The sequence below is a fragment of the Pongo pygmaeus genome, chromosome 1 (assembly GCF_028885625.2).
Source record: "Pongo pygmaeus isolate AG05252 chromosome 1, NHGRI_mPonPyg2-v2.0_pri, whole genome shotgun sequence".
In the NCBI taxonomy this organism is placed as follows: Eukaryota; Metazoa; Chordata; class Mammalia; order Primates; family Hominidae; genus Pongo; species Pongo pygmaeus.
Genome location: NC_072373.2, coordinates 119487239 through 119510966, shown reverse-complemented (window position 1 = coordinate 119510966; position 23728 = coordinate 119487239). Strand labels below are relative to the sequence as shown.

Below are 23728 nucleotides of genomic sequence, written 5' to 3'. Positions count from 1 at the left end.
AAGAGGACTTGCCTCCTGCTCAGGAGCCCAGGCAAAGGCAACCCTCACCTGCTCCCGGGACACACAAGTGGGAATACATAATTTTTACAAATTAATGAATAACTGCTCATTATTGAGCACCCCAGACAGATACATTGCTGTATATACTTTACATTAATCTCTAATCCTCCCAATAAACTTAAAACTTGGTGATTATCCCCATTTAATAGATTGAGGCTGTGAGAAGGTAAACAACTTGACTGAGATCACACAGCCAGATAGTGGCCAGGCTTTGAATCAAAGCCAGAGTCCCTGACTCCCAAGCCCTTGCTCTTGTGATTACAACACCTTCTTTCCACTGAACTAGGCTGTTTTTGAGGCAGAGAGCTTGTTTCTTACTCTGGCCTGAGAAGTGTCCTTCTGAGGTTCTGTACCTCCTGTGGATGGCATCAGAAAACCCAGGGGCAGATGGAGACGTCAGAAGGAAGACTTACTGTATTACCCCTCCAGGCCTGAGGGTACTATGCCATGCGGGGAGTTCTGGGGCTGCACTTTCCCCCCTCCATTTGCCCCTGGCTTGTCACACTGTTGCATCCTTCCCAGCCCTGTTCCCCCGGGTATATGTGCTACCTTCCCTCGCTCACAGCTACCTCCTCCCTGGAAGGGCCCTGCAGCACTGTGGGGTGGTGGGTGAAGAGGGGAAGAGGAGCAGTGCTCTGCCCTGAGGCATCCTTTCGCACACAGCAACGTGGTCATTTGAGTAGTGCATTATGACAGAGGCAAAACGATACAAATGGAAAGTGAACTGAGCTGATTATGAGAGCCTGTTGCCTAGCTACAGGCCTGGCCCAAGGAGCTGTTCCGCTCAGGCAGGCTCCTGGACTGGGATGCTCACCCCTGCTCCACTGTGCTGGGCCCATGGGCAGCTGCTGCTGTGGTTCTGTTTCTGTGGCCTGAGCTGGGAACAGGCACGAGGGGCAGGGCAGAGTGAAGGCTCACCATGGAGCCTTCACAGCCTCAGGGGGCCCAGTGGAGGTTTGGCAGCATCCGAAACTTTAGAAACCTGCACCTTCTTTTCTGAGAGCAGACAAGAGGCCTGAAGAATGGGGCCAGGATGCCCTTCCCCTACCCTAGTCTCCAGGGGTCTCCAGGGCAGGCCTGGCTTTAGCTCAGCTATCAGCCTTGTTAAGGATTACAGTTCCTCTCCTTTGGCTAAATCAGCGCATTTTTTCCTGTGATGTTTCCCTTTTGAGTAGAGGAGGGGACCCACAGGAACTCCCTGCTCCAGGAAGGCAGCTCCAGCACGGTCCTCCCCTTTGTTAAGTGTCAGTTACTATGTGGGAAGCTTGGCCTGTGCTTTCTGCTACTACTCATCTGGCCTAGGTGAGGCAGGTATTGTTAACATCTGTGTATCAGTATACAGATAAGGAAACAGGCCTGGTGGGGCTTTCTCAAGGTCGCACCGCTTGTGGTAGAACTAGGATCCAAACCCAGGTTTCATGAATCTAAGTCCGTGCTCCCTCTATGGCCTCTGGCTTCTGCCCAGAGAGGATCTCTGGTTTCCAGAGGGTGGCCCCTCACTGGAGAGCTTCTTCCTCCATTCTGCTCTTATCTGTTCCTTTACTTCTCACTCCCTAGAATTGGTCAAGTCTAACCTCTCTTCTCACTGTGGGATTTCCATAGGAAAAATGAAGGGAGGCATGGTTAGGAGAAAAGACTAAGGGAAGCTCCCTGGCCCAGGCAGAGCATGAAACCAAGGCCTTCTAGGAAAGGAGCAGAGCTGCATTCCTGCCTGCCCGCTTCTGAAGTTCCCTGGCTTCTCTGGTCTGGGCATTGCCTGGGGGACAGGTCAGTGATCACGACAGGCTTTAAAGTGAGGGCCAGGACTCACTGATGCTGTGCCCTCTGAGCTAGGGTGAGCCAGCAACCTGATCCCAGGAGGGCAGTACCCTGGCTTTCTGAGCTCCCCAGGAGGGCAGTGCCAGCCTGTCCTGGGCAGCCCCTCCGCCTCCTTCCCGAGGAGCAGGCAGGCGCTGGGCTGAAGGCTGCAGGACTCCCTGCAGACCCTGCCCGCAGGGCAACCTCCCAGTTTCTTCTTGGGTTTGTTTTCTTCTCTTGTTCTGAACAGATCAACATTTGTCTCTGAACATCTTGTCTCTGAATGCTGAGGTGTTTCTGGTTGTCACATTAGGGGTGGGGTGTGGAGCAGGGGAAGGGGAGAAAATAAACAAGCTATTTTGGAGATTTGGGGGAAGAGCAGGCAGGCAGGAGCAGAGCCAGGCAGCTTGGCCTTGAGGGTAGGAGACCCTGGGCCCTTCACCCCCACCCATGGGCAGCGTCAGCCTGGGATGCTGGGCACCAGAGCTCTGTGCCACCCTTATTCCCTGTGCATAACGGACTTGTCATGATCTCTGGCCCTGCTCCCTGCTGGAATTCTCTTCAGGCTAAGGGGTGGTCACCTGGCCCCTAGCAAGGGTCCTTATCAGGAAGTGGACCTGGCTCACTCTGGAGGGCAGCAGAGGTCCTAGGGCCCCAGTACCTAGAGGTATTACTGGGCATATACCCTTGTCACTTTGTCCCAGTCAGTGGAGCTGATGACCTCTTCTTCTGACAGGCTCATCAGGACCAGGAGAGAGAGCAGGGGGTCACCTTGGCCCCAGTCATTCAGAAGACACTTACTGCGCACTTACCATACACATGGGGGGGTTCTAGAAATCCAAAGATGAGTCAGAGGGGGGCCCCTGCTCCTGACGAAAGCCAAGTCGGGTGGAGTAAGTGGCAGTCAAGGGAAATTAGGTGACAAGAAATGGCAACAGTAATACAAGATGGATCATGAGAGGTGCCACAGGAGTCATAAAAAAATAAAGTTCAATAGGAAGTGAGAGGAGGAATCAATAAATCCCACCTCTACGTGGGATGAGGTGTAGGAGGTGTTCAGAGAGGCTTCCACAAGGAAATAGAAGTTGAATTGGGTGGGCCTTGTAGGATACTGACTTAGTGCCTTAAATAATTTTTTCGAAGAGGCACATTGTAAATACATACATAAATAAATAAAATTTCCATGTGGGTAGAGCTAAACCATGCAGCGTTAGGGAAAGGGGGGATTTTCTGGTCAGGTGACCAGCTCAAGCAGAGCTTGGACAGCATGGGGCCTGGGTGGGCAATAACGAGGAATTCCGTTTGACTGAATAGTGGGTTCTTGGATAGTGATCCGGGCTAGACTGAATTCCTTCTGGGGTAGAGACTTATCTGTTCTGGGCAACCCAGAGGCCCTGAGAGGCCCCAAGTGCTGGCTCATCGGAGGGTGAGCATAGGTAGAGGTGAGTTCTGGACACTGGGACCAGAAGGTCCTGGCTCAGCATGGGGTGGGGGCAGGGCCAGGTCCTGTTCCTAGGGGCACCCATGGAGGGGAAAGGATGGGATGTTTCTCTACTGGGACCTAGGCCTTAGTGCGGGCCCTCAGCCAGGAGCCAGGGATAGCTCAGAGATGCTTTGTTTGGCAGACCCTCTCATTTCCTGCCTCTTACCCCCAGGACTGCCCCACTGTCTTCCAGCACAGCCTGGGCACGAGGATCTTGCTTCCCTGGAAGGCTCAGTCCCTCAGTCCCTCACCCCATCCCCACAGATCTTACTCTGCCAGTGTCTTTGGCTGTGTTCTCAATTTTCCCTTCTCCTACACTTCATCCTTAATATAGGTTTTTGGGCCTGAGTCTTCTTATGTTTATCTGTCCATCTGTCTCCCTGGCCCTTCTTCCCTGGGCTCTCCTCCCCTGCCCCCGCTGATTGTATTCAGTTCCCAATGATTGGTGTCTGTCACCTCTCCCCTCGACCCAGCCTGTGCCAGATTCCTGGAATGCTCTAGGCTTTGTGCTGAGTTTTACAAGTATCATTTCTTTGCATCCTCAAAACAACTGTACCAGGTAGATACTACCCTCATCCCCTCAAACATAGCAAGCAGATTGTAGCCTCAGGACCTTTGCACTACTCATCCCTTCTGCCTCGAACTCTCTGGTTCTTTGTATGACTCACTCCCTCACTGTTCAGGGCTGTTCAGGTGTCACCTTGTCATTAAGGCCTTACCTGACCTCTCTATTGGAAACAACTCCCCTATCCTCCCACCCCTTATCTCCTTTTTCTCTTTATTTTTTTTCATAACCCTTAGACCACCTGACATACTGTGTATTTTGCTTGTTTATTTGTTAACAGTCTGCCTCCACTAGAATGTAAGGTCCCAGGGGCAAGGGTGGTTGTCTGGTATTTTCCCAAACACAGTGTCTTGTACTTGGTAGGCGCTCCCTTTTCCATTTTATAAATGAAGACCTTAAGGCTTGGAGAGGTTAAGGAACTCATGCAGGTCTCATATGCAGTCAGTAGCAGAGCCCAACTTGAACCCAGAAGTGTGTGGCTTTACATTTCTAGGGACAGTCCAACGGTGGGGTTGGTGGAGGAGGCTGGTAATAGGGCTGAACGCCTGGGTCTTTGGAGATGGGTGAGTTTTCAACGGGACACAGGAGGCCAGGGGGCGCAGGGAGTTGGGAGGAGAGGCAGTCTCCTGCTTAGAGGATGGGAGCCTGCTGTCCAGGGTGCTGAGACCCTCCTGCATCCTCCCAGCAGGAGAGGAGCTGCCCCTGGTGGAGCCAGTTCACCGGCAGTTTTCTACTTGGGAAGTTTTGACTTCCAGCAGAATCCATGCCCTTTGTGGTGGAAAGAACTAGCAGCTTCAGCCATGAAAATCAGGACAAGCCACTCCTCCCTGGGCCTCAGTTTCTTCATCTGTAAAACAGCAGAAATGGAGTTGAACTGGATAACTTCCTCAGTTTCAGTTTTTCACTTCTAAAAAGCAAAGATTCTGTGATATTTTGGCTCCAGATTCGGCTCACCTTCAAAAGCTGCACGCAGAGGACCCTAACCCTCCTCAACTCTTATCTCCATTTTATGGAGCACCTATTGGGTGCCAGGCATTTACCATGTAGAAGCTCATTTAATCCTACTGTAACACTGTGAAGGGGGTACTAGTACTGTCCCCATTTTATATAGAGGAAACAGGTGCAGAAGTTACCATTCATTTACCTGGTTGAGTAGCAGGGCCAAGATGAGGAATCCCGGAAGTCTAAACCCGGCCCCAAGGCTTCTAGTGCAGGGTTCCTTAGCTGTTCTCTGCCCTTAGTCTGTCAGCACAGGGGCCCATGAGAGGGAGGCTCGGATCTCCACTGTCAGCTCTATAGGATGGCAGGATGGTCCAGTGGGGAATGAATAGAAGGCTCGAGGCTGAGGCTTTGGCCTCTAAGCAGGGTGGTGTTGCTGCAACCACCTCCTCTTCCCTTGGCCCCCTTTAGTGCTAGGAAGCCCTAGTCAAGGGAGCTGTGTATCCCTGCCCCCAGAGGGGAAGGCCTGGTGAAAAGCACCATTTGCAAGCAGGGTCAACCACTTATGAAATAATTCAGTTTGGGGAGCAACTTAGGGCAGAAAGGAATAATTTGGGCCTTGAAGGGGAACCTGTAACCTTGGGACCCACCTGGAGCAAGGTGCCATAGCTCAGGCCGCATCTCTGTCTCCTTGGGGAGTGAGGGCTTCTTGGGGCCTGCTGAGTGCCTGCTGCCCCAGCCCTGGAGAGGCCACAGTGGAGCTTGAGGCCCCAACAAGGTTTCAACAAAGGAGGAGGGGATTATACCTACCTGCTTGGTCAGAGGGGCCAATTGGAAAGAGCTTTGAGCTGAGAGTCAGGAGACTTGGCCTCAGTGTGATCCTGAGCAAATCATCTGCCCTTTCTTGTGCCTCTATTTTACTTAAAAAATGAGCACACATGACCACTCTTTAGCTCCCCTCCTCTTCTCGGGGTGGAGGTGAGGGGTAGCAGTTAATAGTAGATGGAAAAGTTCTGTGTTTTGAAAAAAAAGCAAAGGTGAGTGGACAGACAGGAATCCAGGGGGTTGTTCCCTAATCCAGGATGTGGCTGGTGCCCATGGGGCCTGAAGGACTCTCTTGCCTGCTGCAGAATGAGCCCATGGTGGTAGCAGTTGAGGAGGGTAGCAAGGCAGGCTCCCTGGCCCTGCTATGAGAGGATGGCCAGGGCCATGCTGTCCTCCCTTCCTCCCTCCCTCTGCTCACCCTCTTGGCAGCTCTTCCTGAACTTGTTTTTCCAAGTCACTAATTAACTTCACGCTCAGTCTCCCAGGTGGGCCTTACTCTCCTGGCTAACTTTTCCTCAGAGAACCAGCTTCTGCTTCCCATGGTTCCTGGCAGAATTGGGATATGCTGTCCCTGCCCCTTACCTCAACCACTCTGTTTTTCAGGAGAGAGGGTGGTGCCAGGACTGGATTCCCAGCATGGCCATGGCCACGGACAGGCACTTTTGCCAGCCCACCTAGGGATGGCCATGGAGAGCCCACAGGCTGGAGCCATTTATTTAATGCCCATATCAGCCTGTATTGACTTGGCAGCCCCTTTCTCAGAGGAGGAAGGATGAGGCTAGAAAAGGAACTTAAATTTACCTTCACTGGGGAGAAGCAAGCAGGAAAAACTCCAGCAGTGTTGTAAAATTGGTAAAGTGTGTCTGTGTAATTGTTATTACACGTGCATTTCATCTGCATTCACCCCCTGGACCCAGCCTTCTCCTTCCATGCTGTTTCTGATCAACCCATCCAAGTTAAAGTGCGAATGAGGTACAGTGAGTTGTGTGATGGGGGACCTGTCCTAAGCCCGAGGCACACTTTCCCACGGGTGAAATAACAGTCATCAGGGAGCTAACTGGGAACAGGATCAGTGATTCAGAGATGGCTTTCCCAGGCCTGTGAATTGACCCTGCCTGGGAGGTGGTGAAAACATTGTGGTATGACGAAAAGGTACAGCCTTTGAAGTTAAACAGTTCTGAGTTCAAATCTGGTTTTCATCCCTTCCAGGCTGTGTGACCTTAAGCAAGTATGTAACGTCTCTGATGTTCAGTTCATCCTGCATAAAATGGGATGATGAGGCGTGCCTCACAGGGTCATTGGGAGGATTGAAGGCGATTGAAGCATATACAGAGTGCTTAACAGTACCAGGCACAGAAGAGACAGCTGATAACTCTTCATTCCCAGATTTTCCCCCTCAAACTTCCTTCTGCTCCAGAAGCCCTGGAGGTGCTGCTTCTTGCTTCATTTTCCCAGGTCCCCTTGTATTCTTCATTGGTGTTTTGCAGTACTAAGAACAAGGTATGCCCTCCCCATCCCAGTGCAGACTCCCAGGGAGGAAAACCTCTCTGAGTCTTCACTGGACAGGGGACGGGTACATGCCAGTGCCTGCCCACACAGCCAGGTGGAAGTCAGGGTAGGTGAGACAGGTATGGGGATTACCAAATGGTACCGTGAGGCCACAGACCTCCCTTACCCACCTATTTAGGCTCAGCCGTCTGGTCAAGGAGGAAGTCCAGTCCAGCCATCATGCAGGACAGGCGGCAGCAGGAGGCATGAGACTGGACCCCATCAGTGGGCATCCTGACAGTGGTGGATGGCACGGCATGAATAACACATGAAGGCTCCATAATTGGTGTTATTACACATGCATTTCATCTCCATTCATAATGATTGGACACTTAAACCCAGCCGCCGTTCCTCTGCGGAGTGCTGCTGTCATCCTTCTAGCCGAGATCCCAGCAGCTGTCGAGATCAGCCCCTGCCACTCTGATGCTGATGGGTGTGGTTCCTTTTTCTTTGGCGCCCAGAATTCCAGGAAATGTTGGTTTGTGGAAAGGAGTGAGACTGGTTCTTCTGACCAGACCACCCTCTCAACTGCCATGGTGCATGTTGTCTGCCTTTAGGGGTTTCCTCACCATCTAGGCAGTCAGTGGGGACATCCTAAGGTGAGAGGCAGGAGAAGAGACTATGGCTAATAGGCTCAGCCAGCAGAAAGTGGTCCAGGGTCATTCCTTGCAGCAACCTGCCTCTGAGCATCCCTTCATACAGCGGACTTCAAACTAGTGTGCATTAGGATTGCTTAGAAGGTTTGTTAAAACATTGCTGGATCTTACCCTCAGCATTTCTCACTCAGTAGCTTTAGGTAAAGTTTGAAATTTGCGTTTCTAACCAAAGGACCAGAGACCTAATGCTTCTGGTCCAGGACCATACTTTGAGGACCGTTGCCTTAAAGCCCAGTTACTGCAACTGTGGTGCATGGACAAAGAGCCTCACCTGAGTGCTTATTACAAATGCAGAATCACAGGACCTGCCCCAAGCCTCTGGATCAGGAATGCATTGTAGCAAGATTCCCATTGCAGCTTGAGAAGCCTTAAAATGCAAATGGGTCAGAGGTGGGCAGAGCTATCAAAGGCAGGTCTAGCAGCTATAGATCCCTGACCAGTGCTTCCAGCCAAGAGCAGCTTCTATCTTCTGTGACAAAGATTGGGAAACATTGCCCGAGAGCCCCCAGGCATATGGATAAAGACCCTCTGAGGAGGGACTTCCAGCCCTGACTCCATACGTTAATCCCACCTCTCACTCTGGAATGCCCTTCCTGGTAACCTTCATGCAGAAGTCCATGTCCCCAGCTGGGCCCATCCATCCCTGTCTGACAGCTGCCCCCTGCTCTCCTCCCCTGCCCATAGGTAGTGGCCTTTGCCTCTCTCTTCTTCATCCTGGTCTCCATCACCACTTTCTGCCTGGAGACCCATGAGGCCTTTAATATCGACCGCAACGTGACAGAGATCCTCCGCGTAGGGAACATCACCAGCGTGCACTTCCGGCGGGAGGTAGAGACAGAGCCCATCCTGACCTACATCGAGGGCGTATGTGTGCTGTGGTTCACACTGGAGTTCCTGGTGCGCATCGTGTGCTGCCCCGACACGCTGGACTTCGTCAAGAACCTGCTCAACATCATCGACTTTGTGGCCATCCTGCCCTTCTACCTGGAGGTGGGGCTGAGCGGCCTGTCATCCAAGGCGGCCCGCGACGTGCTGGGCTTCCTGCGCGTGGTGCGCTTCGTGCGCATCCTGCGTATCTTCAAGCTTACACGCCACTTCGTGGGGCTGCGTGTGCTGGGCCACACCCTGAGGGCCAGCACCAATGAGTTCCTGCTGCTTATCATCTTCCTGGCCCTGGGTGTGCTCATCTTTGCCACCATGATCTACTACGCTGAGCGCATTGGGGCCAGGCCCTCCGACCCTCGGGGTAATGACCACACCGACTTCAAGAACATCCCCATTGGCTTCTGGTGGGCTGTGGTCACCATGACGACACTGGGCTATGGAGACATGTACCCCAAGACGTGGTCAGGCATGCTGGTAGGGGCACTGTGTGCGCTGGCTGGCGTGCTCACCATCGCCATGCCAGTGCCTGTCATCGTCAACAACTTCGGCATGTACTACTCCCTGGCCATGGCCAAGCAGAAGCTGCCCAAGAAACGGAAGAAGCACATGCCACGGCCGGCCCAGCTGGAGTCACCCAGGTACTGCAAGTCTGAGGAGACCTCCCCCCGGGACAGCACCTACAGTGATACCAGCCCCCCTGCCCGGGAAGAGGGTATGATCGAGAGGAAACGGGCAGGTGAGATTAGGGGTTGGGAAGGAAAATCTCTTTTCCCCCAGTGGCCTAGGGAGTTTCCAAATGGACCTCAGCCCTTCGGATTTGGCATGTGTTTTGTGTGGGGCTTCCCTAAGTATAAGATGTGCCTTTATGAGGGCAAAGTGTTGAGGCCGAATTTCTCTATCCTCTGGCTGGGTCTCCAATAGCTTCCCAAACATCAGATCTTTGGAGTGAGTATTCCACCCAGGGTAGGGTGTGATGGGCAGTACATGGGGCTGTGTATTAGATGCCCTGGTTTTAAATCCAATCTTGGCCACTGTGCTGTGTGCCCTGAGGCCAGTCACTCACCCTCTCTAGGCACCTGTAAAATGGGAATAATACCATATCCTACCCTCAAGACTTTGAGAGACCCAAATGAATGACAGATATGAAAGTACTTTGGGAAGTTAAAACCACTTTACAAATGTCAGGTACTGTCAATATTAGCCAATGAGCAGGGCAGCTGTTCTTCCAAGGTACATCAACACATGAATCACTTCTTTGCAAACGTTCGAGTCTGGTATCTTGGCCTAATAAATGTGATAACATAATAGCAGTGGGAGGCTGCCTTCTGTTCAGCACAAGCTAGATTGAGTCCTGGGCTCAGGGTTTGACATGGGATGGAAAGGAACTGAGGAAGGAGTGGCCCAGACAGTGTTGGGAAGGGGAGGAACATGGAAGAAACTGATATCTGTGCCCTGGAAGGGGAGAGCCTGGGCATCTGAATACTGTCCCTCAAGGATGGGAAAGGCCATCCCAAGAAAGCTCGTCTCCGCCCCTGAATCAGGAGTTGGGAAATGGAAAACAGCTTAATCCCCAGCAACGTGGACTTAGGTTGGAGAGTGGGAAAGGCATCCTGACTGTTATGTGTAGGCTGGGCTCCTGGGAAAGGTATGGAATTCCGGGTATGGGGAGCTGGACTGGAGCCAGGAGACTAAGGCTAAGCTCTGGGGCAAAGTGGGACTGACCCTGCAGGAGAGGCGCCTAGCTTGGGACACTTACCTATGGCCTTTGGCATGTGCCTATCATACATGCCCGGGTCCACTCATTCCCTGGGGTCATGTCAGGGGCCTGGGTCTTCCAAAGGCCTTGATAGAATAGCACCCATCAGGCTTCCCATTTCTCCCCCGCCAAAGTGGCACTGCTTCCTAATTTGTGACTATTAATCTCCCGGGGAATTTCAGCTGCACTCTGAGGCCCATTCAGGGTATAAAGAGAATCCCAGTATTAAAATGTAGAAGTCCTTAGGTCAGCTCCTCAAGGTACACTTAACTGTGGCCCTATCAGCCTTGCCCTTAGCCTGACCCTGACAGCAGACACAGTAAGGGCATGCCTGGTCAATGGCAGGGCCACTGTCTTCAGATAGAGTAGCACCCCCTTCTCCAGATCCAAGGGCTCAGCTTCACCTGTGCTACTGCCTGACAGAGGCAAGGGGTGGGGACTAAGCCCACAGCACTTGGGAGCTGCATCGGAGCTTTCCCCATGGTATCCTCCCCAGACAAAGGTCAGCCCTAATTGCAGAGGGCTCTAGGTCTTTTGGGCACAGGACTCTGGCCTAGATGCCTAGTGAACAAGAATTACTGTCATCCAGGGAGAAAGCATGGACACCACTTTATAGGTTTAACCCTTGCCGTGCCACCCCTCACCCCTAGCAAGCCAGGTATTCTCCACGGGAATGCAGACTCATCCAAGAGTCAGCCTGAGCCAGACCCAAGGAGGAAGTAGAGTCTGCGGCCTGCTTTGGGCTGATCTCCTGGGGCAGCCGTCAGCAGGCAGATTTGGGGAGTCACTGCTGTAGGGCATCTGCACTGTGGTTTCATCCCTGAGGAGAGACCCTAGGCTGAGGCTGGGAGGGAAGTCAGTCTTCACACCAAGTGCAGCATCCCTGCCTTTTGCCCTCTGCTCCCCGACTCTGGCAATGCTGCCTCCCAGGTAGATGCTAGGCCCCTCCTGAGGTTGAGGAAGTAACACTCTGGGTCTGGGAGACCCCAGATGACCCATGAGCAAGGCTTAGGCGGCCCCTCATGCAGCCTCCTTTCTGTGTGCCCCCTTCAGACTCTAAGCAGAATGGCGATGCCAACGCAGTGCTGTCCGATGAGGAGGGAGCTGGCCTCACCCAACCCCTGGCCTCCTCCCCCACCCCCGAGGAGCGCCGGGCCCTGCGACGCTCCACCACTCGAGACAGAAACAAGAAGGCAGCTGCCTGCTTCCTGCTCAGCACTGGGGACTATGCCTGCGCCGATGGTAGTGTCCGGAAAGGTATGGCTTCCCAAGCTGGACAGGTGGCGAGCCCCCACAGAGCTGAGTCTCCCGAGTCCCCCTCCAAGAGCTTGAGGTCCCCCCCTCCCCTGAGACCATGGCCGCCATCTCCTCTGCCTTGGATGCACCCCCACTTTTAGAATGGGTACCTGATCTCCCAGTCCCTGGATTAGAAAGGCCTTCTCCATCTCAGAAGGGCACACGGCTCCTGTCCAGCTGCCCGTGGGAAAGAGCAGCGCTAGAGGGTTGAGGGTGCACAAGGCCAGGGTCCCCGCCCCGTGCTTCCATTGCATCTCTTTCTCTACCTCTGGTTCCCGCTGCTGCCTTCAGGCCCCATTCCACAGGGTCACTGCCAACCTCTCCCTAGGCCTCCCTTAAACACAGCTAAGGCTTCCCAAGTAGCTCACCCCTCGAGGTGCCAGCAATGTTCCAAGAGTCAGGGAGCCCCACACAGGCCCTGCATCCTCCCATCCTGCGCCAGGGGTCCTGGAGCACAGGATGGGCAGACTTCCATCTGCAAGCACCTAGTGGGTGACTGTCCTCTTGAGGCAGTGCCAGAGATGACCAAGGGGTGGGATAGGTGGGCAGGAAGAGTGGGTCCCAGCTGAGGAATGTTCTGAGTATTTGGAGAGAGAGGGAACAGCCCATCCTCTGCTCGTTGGAAAAGGCTGAAATTCCATCCCCAGGCCCCAAGCCTGCGGCAAGGCAAGGGCAGAGGTTGGGCTGTGGAGCTGGGGATTCCTGGCTTCGGAAAGGGGGTGGGAATGATCAAGGATGGTGGAGGGCCCGTGGTGGCTGAGAACCAGGGGTCTTAGGACCAGGCCCTCCCACCCAGTTTTCGATCACTTATTCATCTCTCTCACCCTGTCCCTGTTACCTAACCTCCCTCAATGTTCTACCTATTTCTAGAATAAACCCTGACTCCCTCCAAAACAGAGCTCTTCCCCAGGTTCTCTGCCACTTCTTAACCAGCTGGATTTCCCATCCCCCACTTCCCTCTGTCCCCAAACCCCAGACCCAAACTAGGTTGAGTGAGGAAGGGGCAGTGGCAGCTACGGGAATAGCCTGTGATGCCTCTGTCCCTCTGAAGATATCCCGATGTCCCGTGGCGTGCCAGCCCATGCAGGCTCTGTGGGCACCTTCTAGTTTCTTTCCCAGACCTTTCAGTACCACTGTTCCCATGGAAGCCCCAGGCCGCCCTGAGTCTAACCAGCCCCTGAAAGGTGTGTGTCCAGCTTTGTTGGGCATGTATTCTGTGGACTGGCAGAAACAGGAATAGCGATCTGGTGCCTAGAAGGAAGTGGTCCAGCAACCCCAGCAAAAGGCAGCAGACGGAGGGTGCTCAGACCTCTACCCTCGCCTGTGTTCCTTTGTTCACCCCCGTGTCCTATCTTTGGGCCCTGGATTTGGCCTTCTGTCCTGCCTACCATCCCAAACAGGCAGTGGCTTCCACTGTGTCCTTGTTCAGACCCAAAGCCTTGCTCTGGCTGGACCATGCTAAGCAGACAGTCTAGAACGAGCAGTCCCTGTGTAGGACTCGAGCACACAGAGCTGAGTGCCATGCACACCTGCTTTCCTCCCTGGGCTGTGAGGGGCTCAGTGGAAATAGGTGTGGAAGAGGCCATGAGGGTACCAGTCAGGAGGGACCATGAGGTACTGGGAGTGGACTGCACCTGGGGAAGGAGTTTCATGGGCACGTGCACGGGGCAGGGGAGCCAGCATCCCACCATCCAATATCCCTGGGGTGCCTGTGGGGCCTGTCTGCTCCATTTTCAAGATGCCTCCACACTGCTTCTTGGCAACAGGCATGTAGCTCAGCCAATTAGAGTGACCTTCAATAGGGAACATGTGGGTTGCTGGGAAACAGGCCCTGCTAAGCAAGTGTGGCAGTTAACATCGCCAAACTCCCAATGCACACTCGGCAACTTTCCCCACACTGTACCGTGCCGCACTTCTCCACACTCAGGTTATGCTTAAGACCAGGAGTGAGTGGGTCTGGGCCTCCTCCACACAGGCCCATGTATCAGAGTGTCAGTTCCCTGGGAGGATGGTGGCAGGTGCTAATTAGGGCTTCTTAGAGTCAAGAAGGCTGATGCTGGAGGCTGTGGGGTCTTTGTCTAGCTGGGCTATCAAGGAGCTGGTGGGGAGCTTACCTGGGGGCAGGACAGGACAAAAGTCAGCTGGGTGTGGGGCCCTGGAGTCTGTCCTCAGGAGCCCAGGAGACCTAGAGGCCAGGGGGAGTCAAGGAGGGCCAGGCCCCTCCACACCAGCCCAGGGCCACCCACCCTGCAGTGTCTCCTGGAGCGTGGACCCTGAGGAGCTGCGCCCGCTGACCCATGTGCCTTTTCTTCACCAAGGCTGTGGAAAGTCCCGGAGTCTAAACAACATAGCTGGAGCAGCTGGAACCAGCCTGGGGCTGTCTCCATTGGCATCGCGATACAGCTCGCCCTACCCTCTGAGAAAGTTCCTGCTCACCCCCTCCCACCCCCTCACCGGCCCACCCCCTGGTCACTCTGCCCCTTAGCTGCACCTTCTCCTCTGGGCACACGCGCACAAACAGGCACCCTTCCATGCCCTCAGCGCTCACTCCCCAGGGCCCACGGGGGCAGCAGGAGGGAGCAGGGGGGAGCAGTCAGGACAGAAGAGAACTTAGGCCCCCGAGCCTCTCCTCCATAGCTCCCAGTTTCCCAGAAGGTTCAGCCCTGGAACCAGAGAGCAAAGGGGAAAGCGATCCCAGAGCTTCTCCCCATATTGGCCTCTTCCTGGGCTGTAGGTGCACACCCCGCACCTGTCTTTCGGCCTTGCCTCCCTCTCGGGGTCCCACCAGGGCCAGTCTCAGCCACCAGGCGTTTATGTGTGCACAGAGCGCCTGGGGCCAGTCAGCCTTGCTGGGGAGCCATGCCTATGTTAATATTTTTAATCACTGCGAATGTATTTCCATTCCTCATAGCCTTTAACTAGTAGCCGAACAGCCTGTCTGTCTGTCTGTCTGTCCACCCCACACCCAGACCAGCAAGGAACAAGGCTGTCATGTCGGGCATCTCTGCTGGTATAAAGGTGGTTTGACTCCTTGGAAGAGCAGTGCCTATGGGCAGTGCTGCCCTGGGAGAAGAGGCCTGATGTTTTCTATCCCTGGCTTGGGGCGCAGGTAGGGGTCCCTAGCGTTGTAGCCTCAGGCTTGGTGCAGGCCGTGGGCGGGCTGCCTAGGCGAGGGAGGCCCTTCCCTCAGGAAGCCTCTGCCCAGATTCAATGGTGACTCCCACTGGCGGCACCTGGTGTCCCTTCTGCGCCCCGAGCTGCAGCATCGCTCTCCACGCTGCTTCCTCTGCTTCTGCGACAGTTTTTCTTCCCTCTGCCTCTCCCTCAAACTCGCAGCCCTGCCTCTGAGTCACCTGCCTTTCCCACCCAGCCTCTGCGCTCTGTATTCCTGCCAGAACTGGAGACTCATCTAATTTCTATAATTAAGTGTATTCATTTACCTAACAAGCCCAGGAGCACAACAGGTTTGTGAGTCACTGGGTGAGCAGGGGTACACCTTGCGCAGGGGCAGCTGAGGGGAAGTGTGGGGACAGAAGCCATCTTGCCCCCACCTGCTCCTGCCACTCCCAGGAAGGGGACCCTCCACAGCCTGAGGAACAAGGTTGCCTCAGCCAAGACATTTCCTCTTTCACCTGATGGGAATTAGACCTGACAGCAGAGCCGTGCGCCTGGCAATTTTTAGAGTCAGATTATGCAATTTTGCGGAGAGAATGACTAAGTAAGGTCCAGATCTGCTCCTTCCATGGTCGGCAAAGATAGGATGGCAGGGCAGCATCAGGGCTGGGCAGAGGCTGGGAAATCTGAGGCTCCCGGAAAGGCAGACTGGGCAGAGCAGATTATTGCATGGGGTTGGGGGTATTGTGTAAAGCCTGTGCCCGGAGTGTCCCCATCTCGGCACCTCCCTCAGTCTTGGGCAGACACAGAAATGTCCTTCTGGAAAGGTCTGTTCAGAGTGGGCACTGGGATACCCCCACCCCGCAGTGGTTTGTGGGGCCTGCCTCCCATTTGCTCTCAGAATGAAGTGACCTGACCCATAAGAATTGAGAAGAGGGGATGTGGGGGCATCCATGCAACTGCCCTTCAGGAGGGAGCAGGCCCTTGAAGTGACAGGGATGGGGAAGCCTGTGGAACAGGATGGAGACGCGAGGGCCCCTCGCCCAACAGTGAGAGGGCTCCCTGGCACGGAGGGCCTGGGCTCTGACAGGGACACATTGAGCCGGGTGTGCAGGTTCACAGGGATGCCACCACTTTTTTCTCCTCTGACTTGCCTTTCTGGTTCAGGGAACCGGGGCCGCTATTTCTGTGGCAGCCCTCAAGTTGTCAGGAGCCCAAGTTTCCACGGCACCCACCGCCTCCTTCCCTCTCTTCCCTCCCACAGGGCTGGGCCTGCTTATGGCACCCCTACGGTGGGCACAGATGTCCCTGGGCGACAAGATGCAGCATTGCCAGGCTGGAGCCCTAATGCCTCGGGGAGCTGGCTCCCACACATCCCTCCTGGCTCTCTGGCTTCATCTGGGAGAGATAGAACCCAGATAGCAGGAGGGCTGGGTAGACTGTCTGCCCTTACAACCTCTCAGCACCTCTGGGCCTGCCCAGGGCCCTGGGAAAGGGCAGGGTGAGCCCAGGCATTTGCAGAACCTGTGCATACCAGGCACTGCCACAGGAAGTGGCTGCCTGTACAGGCATCAGGCTCACCCAGGCCTTGAGCCTCCCTCCTTGGGAGAAGGCTCTCTCCCACCCACCATCTGAGAGTAGAGTTTGTTTTCCTTGGGCTAGACTTGGACTTGCACCCACTACTTTGCTGTCAGACGCCTTTCCCCTGCAGCTGGAGCTCAGCCCCTTCCCACAGAACTGGGAGGCAGTCTGGGTAGGAGTTCACAACCTCACCTTCCAGTCTGTAGCAGGGTTACTGGCAACCTAGAGGCCAATTTTCAGGGCTTCTGAGAGGTAGAACCAGAGGGGAGGGCACTGCAACCTAGAAGCTGGCTGACAGGAGCCAGAGGGGAGTCCATAGACTGGCTGCAGGCCCAGGCTGCCCTTTCACAGAGCTTCCTGGGAGAGGAGGGCCTGCTCTGCTCTGGCCAGTGTCACCCTCTGAAATCCCTGCCCCACCCCTGGTGGGTCAAATAGGTAAGAATCCAGGACGAGATTCCTAGGAAGACCCCTCCCCAACTCTCAGAGGTCCCTGAGGATGGAGAGTCCATGGAAGCCAGTGGAAAAGCAATCTAAGGCCATTATCTCAGTATGGGCTGCTCTGCTCCCTGGCTTCTGGGACACTTGACAGCCTTGCTGTGGCTCCTTCTGTCTCATCCTAGACCCATCTTAGACCCCTCAGTAGCCCAGGCATTCTCACCAGTGCATCTTAGGGCCTAATTGCCTATAGGGAGCCCAGAGGCACTCCCCTGTCGCCTAATGAGTGGGGATCAGTGGCAGGTGTTGCTTAAGTTATGCAGACAGGAGTACAGGGCAAGACCACAGCTCTGTCTGCGTGTCCTCAGAAATGGGGCTCTGAAGAACCCTGACCTCCTCTGATTTCAAGGATAGTACTCAAAGGCCCAGAACACTTGTAGGCAAAGGGGCAGTGTTTAAGGAGGTGGCTGGGGCATACAGTCTTAAGAAGATGGAAACAGCATCACCCCAAGATGAGGACACCCCTTCCCTAGAAAGGTGATGGAGGTACCCTGAAGCCCAGGATGGAAGCTGTGAGGTCTGGATGCCACATCTGCACTCCACCTTGACAGGAGGCCTAGCCCTAGACCTCAGACCCGAGAGCTGCAGGGGTTGTCCCAGCGGGTCTGGAACTCCCACCTCCACTGTTGACCCAGATCTGCAGCTGGGACAGCAGTACTCCTACCTGCCCTACCTGTGCTCCCACTGTAAGGTAGGGGAAGGAAAGGCCCAGGTCGTAGACATCCCAGGCTGAAGATAGGATCCCAAAAGGGCTCTCTGAGGGGTCGGGTTTCTCAATGAGGTACTATTTCCTGACCTTCTCTCCTGAGACAGGCACATTCGTCCTCCGTGACCTTCCCCTTCAGCATTCACCTGAGGCTGCATGCCCTCCAACTGCTGGGACTCTGTTCCTGCCACATTGAGGAAGGGGGCTGGGCACGACATGGCATCATACTCAGGAGCCTTCTTCACCAGCTCCTTGGGACAATGGAATATCCCAGGGTGGTGACAGCAGATGGAGCTACTTGGGGGAGAGCTCAAGTTGGTCAGGCAACAGCTGGGGTGATGGCCTGTGAGCCACAAGCCACATCAGGAACTTTCCCCACTGCCTCCATGCAAGGCTGCAGAGCTATGGTCCCTTTCTCCACTGCACTGGAGCTTTGAAGACCTAAGAGGCTAGTGGTTCCTGGAGCTAGTGGTTACCTGAACAGGTATGGCAATGAACTACAACATCACCTGAGTCACCAGAGTTGGGTTGGCAGAGGGGTGAAGGGCTCACCCCATTCCCTGACCCATCCATGCTCTTCCTGGCCTTTTAGCCCTGGGTTCCTCATGCCTTCCAGCTCTGTTCCTGGCCTACTCCTCAGCCCACACCCTGTGGGTCAGCAGCTGGCTTCCTTCTAATATCTCATTCTTTGTTTCTCCCTTTCTTTTGCTGAACTCCCTGTCCCCCCAACCCTAGAAGGCAATGTTGAGCCGAAAGCGTGCGTCCCAGTGTCTCACACCTGTGCTCTTTAAACACAGAGACCTGCCAAGACGCCCTCTCGTCCAACTATGCCCAGGCTGAAGTCCTCACCCTCTCTTAAAGCGGCACCAACGTGAGAGAGACAGGCAGACAGACAAAAAGCCAGAGGCTTAGGCAAACTCTGGAACCCAGACAAGAATCTTTTCGCTGAGAAAGACTCAGATATCCTTGTTTGCACAGGACTGGTGGAAAATCTCTCATGCGACCCTCGGGGCCCAGAGCCATCTGGGTCTGATGTTCTGTTCCATTGTACATTGAAGAGATATATATGCACATATAGTATCTATATTCATACATACTATACTCTTGTGTGTAGTGCACGTGCTCTTGGTGGTTTGTCTTCTTTGTTAGGCTGTGTCTCCCTAAGCCCTTTTGCCCCACCCAGAGTTTCCCATCCCCTTCACTGATTTCTGTTGTTTCTGCTGACTGTGTGGGTGGAATGTCCCAAGAAAAGTGCATCTGGGAATTGCCAGTCCAGCTGGGTGGTCCCAGGCTCCTGTCTTGGGGATGTTTCCCCTGTCAGCAAGTAACCTGGTGAAGTCTATAGAAGGCCAGACTGCCCCCTAGGGTCACTGCTTCACTAGCCCCACCCCACCCTAGATTGGGGTTCTACCTCCCACCCCACATCCTCATTGTGGGGGGACTTCCAGGGGCTCCTCTGCAGCCTCCTCCACTCCTTCCTCCACCCCATCTATGTCCTTGATTTAGGGGGGCATTTTGTCTTTTTTATTTTTGATTTTGTTCTGTCTCCTTTGTCTGTTTGTTGTCAAAGATGCTGCTGGGCAGACGGGCAGGAAAAGGATCTGTCTGCCCATCTGGCCCAGGGGGTCTGAGAAGGGAAGCTTTGGGCAAGAGGAGACCAGTTGCAATACTGTACTTCCTGGCCAGTGGCCAGAGGATGCGTGCAATAGCGGAGGCCAGGTGACCCCTTCAGCCTTGGCCTCTGCCCCTCCCTTGGCCCTCCCTCCCTGCTCCTCCCTGGTGTTGGTCAGTCCTTTTCTAAAGCTGTCCCCTCGTGTGTGTCTGGGGCATGCCCAGGCTGGGCCCTATGCCCTGTCTGCATGTCTCCAACTGTCATGCTGTGCTTGAGCCCCAATAAAGACATCTGGAGCATCCTGCTGCTCCTGCTGTGTGAGCACCTGCCTCTGCCTCTCCTTTCTGGCTCTGTGTCTGTTGGGACCTCCTGGGGCTCTCACCCCTGATACCTGAGGAGTGCACACACTCAGCATAACCCCACTCCAGCAGGAATCATCAGTGTGGCCTGACCCCTGCATTTTCCAGGGAGAGACTAGTGCTCAGAGAGGACAAGTCATCTGCCCAAAGCCACACAAAGAGGACTAACCCAGGACCCCGAGTCCCAAACAGTGTTCTAATATCCACTGCTGTCCCCAAGCCCCTGCCATAACATGGAAGAAAAGACTGTTCTTTGTTTAAGGAATTCCACTGCATTCCGTTTGTGCAGGGGGCCTCCCCTCCTCCCTGCAATTGTACCAGTTCTAAATGGGCCAAGACCCTGGGGATGCCAAAGTTATTGGCTGGATGGCTGATGAACTGAGGCCAACTAGAGACTGGTGGCACAACTGGGAACCACTTAGGGATGGAGAGTGAACACATCCTGGGCCTAGATAGGACGGGGAGATGGCGAGTGATGGTCAGACGTGGCCCTTGGCTCTCACTGTTGTTATCCCTCTCACATTCACATAGGGGCACACGCAGGGCCAGCTTCATGGGTGGGCAACCTGTGCAGCCACTCAGAAGGGCCTCATGCTGGGTTTAATGCTTGGCTGTCACCATCATGAAATTAATAATGGTTGAACAGGGGCCCTGTGTTTCCATCTTGCACCAGGCTCTGGCGGGTCTGGTTGCCTGCTCGCCTCTCCTTATTCTTGTCTTACTCCTAACTCTTAGTCTGGGCGTCTGCGTAGGACCATAGGGGCCTCAATTCAAAGTCTTGCTTTGCTGCTTGCTAGCTGGGTGACTCACCGAACCTGTTTCCCTGTTTGTTAGGGGATAATGATGGCCCCTGTTTCAGAGACAGAGTGAAGAGCCTGGCCTGGTGTCACGTGTCTACCTGTGACATGACATATAGTAGCGGCACAGTGTCAGCTCCCTCCCTGCCCTGTTCCTGTCACTCTCAGGCTTTTCTCCACAGATTTCTGAGATCTCCATGTCCAGCTGCACCAAGAAAGGACAAGAACACACCCGGGAGCTGTCTTGGGCAGTGTAGAACAGCAGGGTGAGGACCGAATGGCCGAGGAGAGGGAAGAAGCCAGGGGAAGCCTGTTCCTGAAGTGTAAGGAAAGATCGGGCTTGGAGCCTGGGCCAGCCGAGGCAAGGGGGTGGCAGGCAGCCAGTGTCAATTATAGATAAAATCTCTCCTCTGGTAGTGGAGGGCAAACAGCGGCTGTGGCCCCCCTAGACAGGAGAAAGCCATTTGCAGCCAGGCTGGCCTTGGAAAAGCTTGGCCAGGCGATAATGGGACGGGATGCGCTGATGACTCCATAATGATATTACGCATCAGGGCCCACGGCCAAAGTGGCTGTTTTTTCTGTAGATCGATGTGGAACCATTTCATGGTCAGGGGCTGAGAACCCAGCCAGCAGCAGGGGTACCAGATGCCAGAGTGGTCCTGAGGGGACTGAAGGGGTGGCAACTGGGGTCCCCAGTGACCCTTTCAGGCTGCTGGAAGAGGAGGGGGCAGTGTGCAGGAGGGTGGAGGGGTGGATGAGAGAAGCAGCAGACTGCCCCTCCTCCCCACCTCACAGAAACAGCAGGCCGTGCTGTCAAGGAAGAAAGGGCTCTGGCTTCCTCCTGTCCCCCAAAGCTGGAGTCGAGCCCAAGGTAGGGAGCTGGTTAAAAGAACAGGACATTGTTTAAAAGAATAAGACAGACTTTTGAAGTCAGGCAGACTTGGGTTTGAGTCCTGACTCCATCACTTCCTTGTTGTGTGACCCTAGGCAAGTTACTCAACCTCTCTGAACCTCTATTTCCTCATCTTTTAAATGTAGTATCTGCCTGAGGTAGTGTCTCTCTCATTGAGCCATGAGGAGAAATGAGTCGGCGCCTGTAAAGCCTTGCGCACAGTGCCTAGCACATAACCGTTGCTAGAGGGAGGGGAGTATTTTGGGGCAACTCACTCCAGTAACAGATGACCAGTTTGGTTTGATGTCCTCACTTTTCAACGAATCAGCCTCATTTCAGTGAAGTCCTTAGTCCTTATCTCCTTGTGAAGGAGTAAGAGGGGATGATTATACCTAACAGCGAACACTTATTGAGTGCTGGGCAGTACATTTCATGCTTATAAAGATGCATTCCAAGATTAATGTTATCATCACCTTTGTTTTACGAGGAGGAAACCAACACAACAATGTCAGGTCATTTCTCCAAAGTCACACAGCCATTAAGTAGCAAAGCTGGGATTCAAACTCAGTCTGGCTCTGTGGGTCCAATGCTTAGCCACTCTCTGAACTGAGTGGGGCTTGTGAGTCATAACCTCCAGTGTAGGAGTTTATGCTTTTAGTGTTATTTCCTTAATTGCAATTGATTCTCATAGCAAAGGTATTGTTTTCCCCTTTTACAGATAAGAAACCAAGGCTTGGAGAAGTGAATCATTAAGCTCACTCTCCCTTTTACGTGTGTGTACCCCACCCCACACACACATAAAGTGAGGAGGAATGTCCTCTTGGGATTCATTCATTAATTAGCAGCAGGTAACGCCCAGCTCAGTGACTGCTTGCTTCCTTCCCTCTGTGACCCCACTGGAGTTTTATTCTCTGACACACAGAAGTGGGTAAGTGGGGTAGGACTGCTCTGGAACCCAAGTTACATGAGGAGTGGCTCAAGCTGGAGAAGTCTTGGAAACCTGATCCCAACTACCAGGTGTTTAAAGGGTACCTTTGGGGAAGTGGGTTTAGATTATTCTCTGATTGCAGAGAGCAGATCTGGAAATAATAAGTGGAAATGTTAGGAGGGCAGATTGGGTTTAAATTTTAAAAAATCTTTTTTTAATGAAATTTTTGATTTGTAATTTTTGTGGGTACACAGTAGGTATATAAAAGAACCTTATTTTCTGTTGTTTCCCTTGCTATTATAAATTTATTACTGCCAGGCATGGTGGCTCATGCCTGTAATCCTAACACTTTGGGAAGTTGAGGAGAGTGGATTGCTTGAGGCCAGAAGTTTGAGACCAGCCTGGATAACATAGTGAGACCCCATCTCTACACCAAAAAAAAAAAAAAGAAAAAGAAAAAATTAGCCAGGTGTGATGGCATGTGCCTGTAGCCCCAGCTTCTCGGGAGGATTGCTTGAGCCCAGGAGGTTGAGGCTGCAGTGAACTATGATCATACCACTGCACTCCAGCCTGGGCGACAGAACGAGACCCTGTCTCAAGCAAACATTTATTTAATACAAGGTACTGGAAACCATCCCCATACCAAATCAACAGGGAATCCCCTGTCACCATTCCTCAGTCCCACTTTCCTCCCCAGAGGTGACACGGTTAACATCTGGTGTGGGTCCTCCCAGGCTTTTTGAAAAAAAAAACTTTCTAACAAAATTACCAAATCAAAATGGGTTTCCCTGCGGGGTAGTGAAGTTCCCTTCCCTGAAAATGTTTGGAGACACAGTGGATGATCATGTGCTGCACCAGGGTTCGTGGGAAGTATTTCTGCTTGGCGTGGGAGGTGGAATTAGAAGACTGTTTCCAATCCTAAGACTTTCTGACTCACGTGGCACACACAGCTAGTTAGTGGTGGAGGCAGGTCCAGAACACAGGTATTCAGATGGGGTTCAGATGAACTCCTTTCCTAGCAAGATTTTCCTTAAATTCTTCTCTGCCTCTTCCCAGCCCATCAGGGATATAGGGCAAGGCAGAGAGACATCTGTGTCTCCTCTAGTCTGGAGCGAGGAGAGTGTCCTGGGCCTGGGTTGTGATGCCATCCAGTGCCCACCCTCTTGGGGCTCCTGTGGCATTATTGCAGTGAGCACTTTCCTTCCGTTCCTGGCTCCAAGCCCTGTGTGTGCATACACTGGTACCCACGCAAGAGGTAGCACATGAGCTGGCTCAGTCACTTGGGGCTGTGGTAACCACATTCAAAATGCAGCATCATGCTAAAGAGCCACCAGGGACTCTGGGGACAAGGCTGTCTCCTGGACAGCCTCAGCTGGGCCTGACCCAGCTTTAGGGGCTGAAGAGAGGGAGCCAAACGGCTACAGCTGCAAGTCA

At 53.7% G+C, this 23728-nt stretch overlaps 1 protein-coding gene across 6 annotated transcripts in view; it reads left to right on the top strand.

Annotated features, from left to right (window-relative positions):
• The window catches only part of KCNC4 (potassium voltage-gated channel subfamily C member 4), a 36747-nt gene that overhangs the window by 2876 nt on the left and 10143 nt on the right, over positions 1 to 23728 (top strand). Inside the window, exons 2-4 of one of the 6 annotated variants that reach the window (XM_054442344.1) lie at positions 8558 to 9494; positions 11568 to 11771; positions 18504 to 19639. In XM_054442344.1, coding sequence (XP_054298319.1) covers positions 8558 to 9494; positions 11568 to 11771; positions 18504 to 18565 — 1203 coding nt within the window. In that variant the 3' untranslated portion in view covers positions 18566 to 19639. Of the gene's footprint in view, positions 1 to 8557; positions 9495 to 11567; positions 11772 to 14128; positions 15855 to 17813; positions 19640 to 23728 lie in introns of those variants that run through there. The other 5 variants (XM_054442362.2, XM_054442335.1, XM_054442328.1 and 2 more) reach the window with 5 other exon arrangements.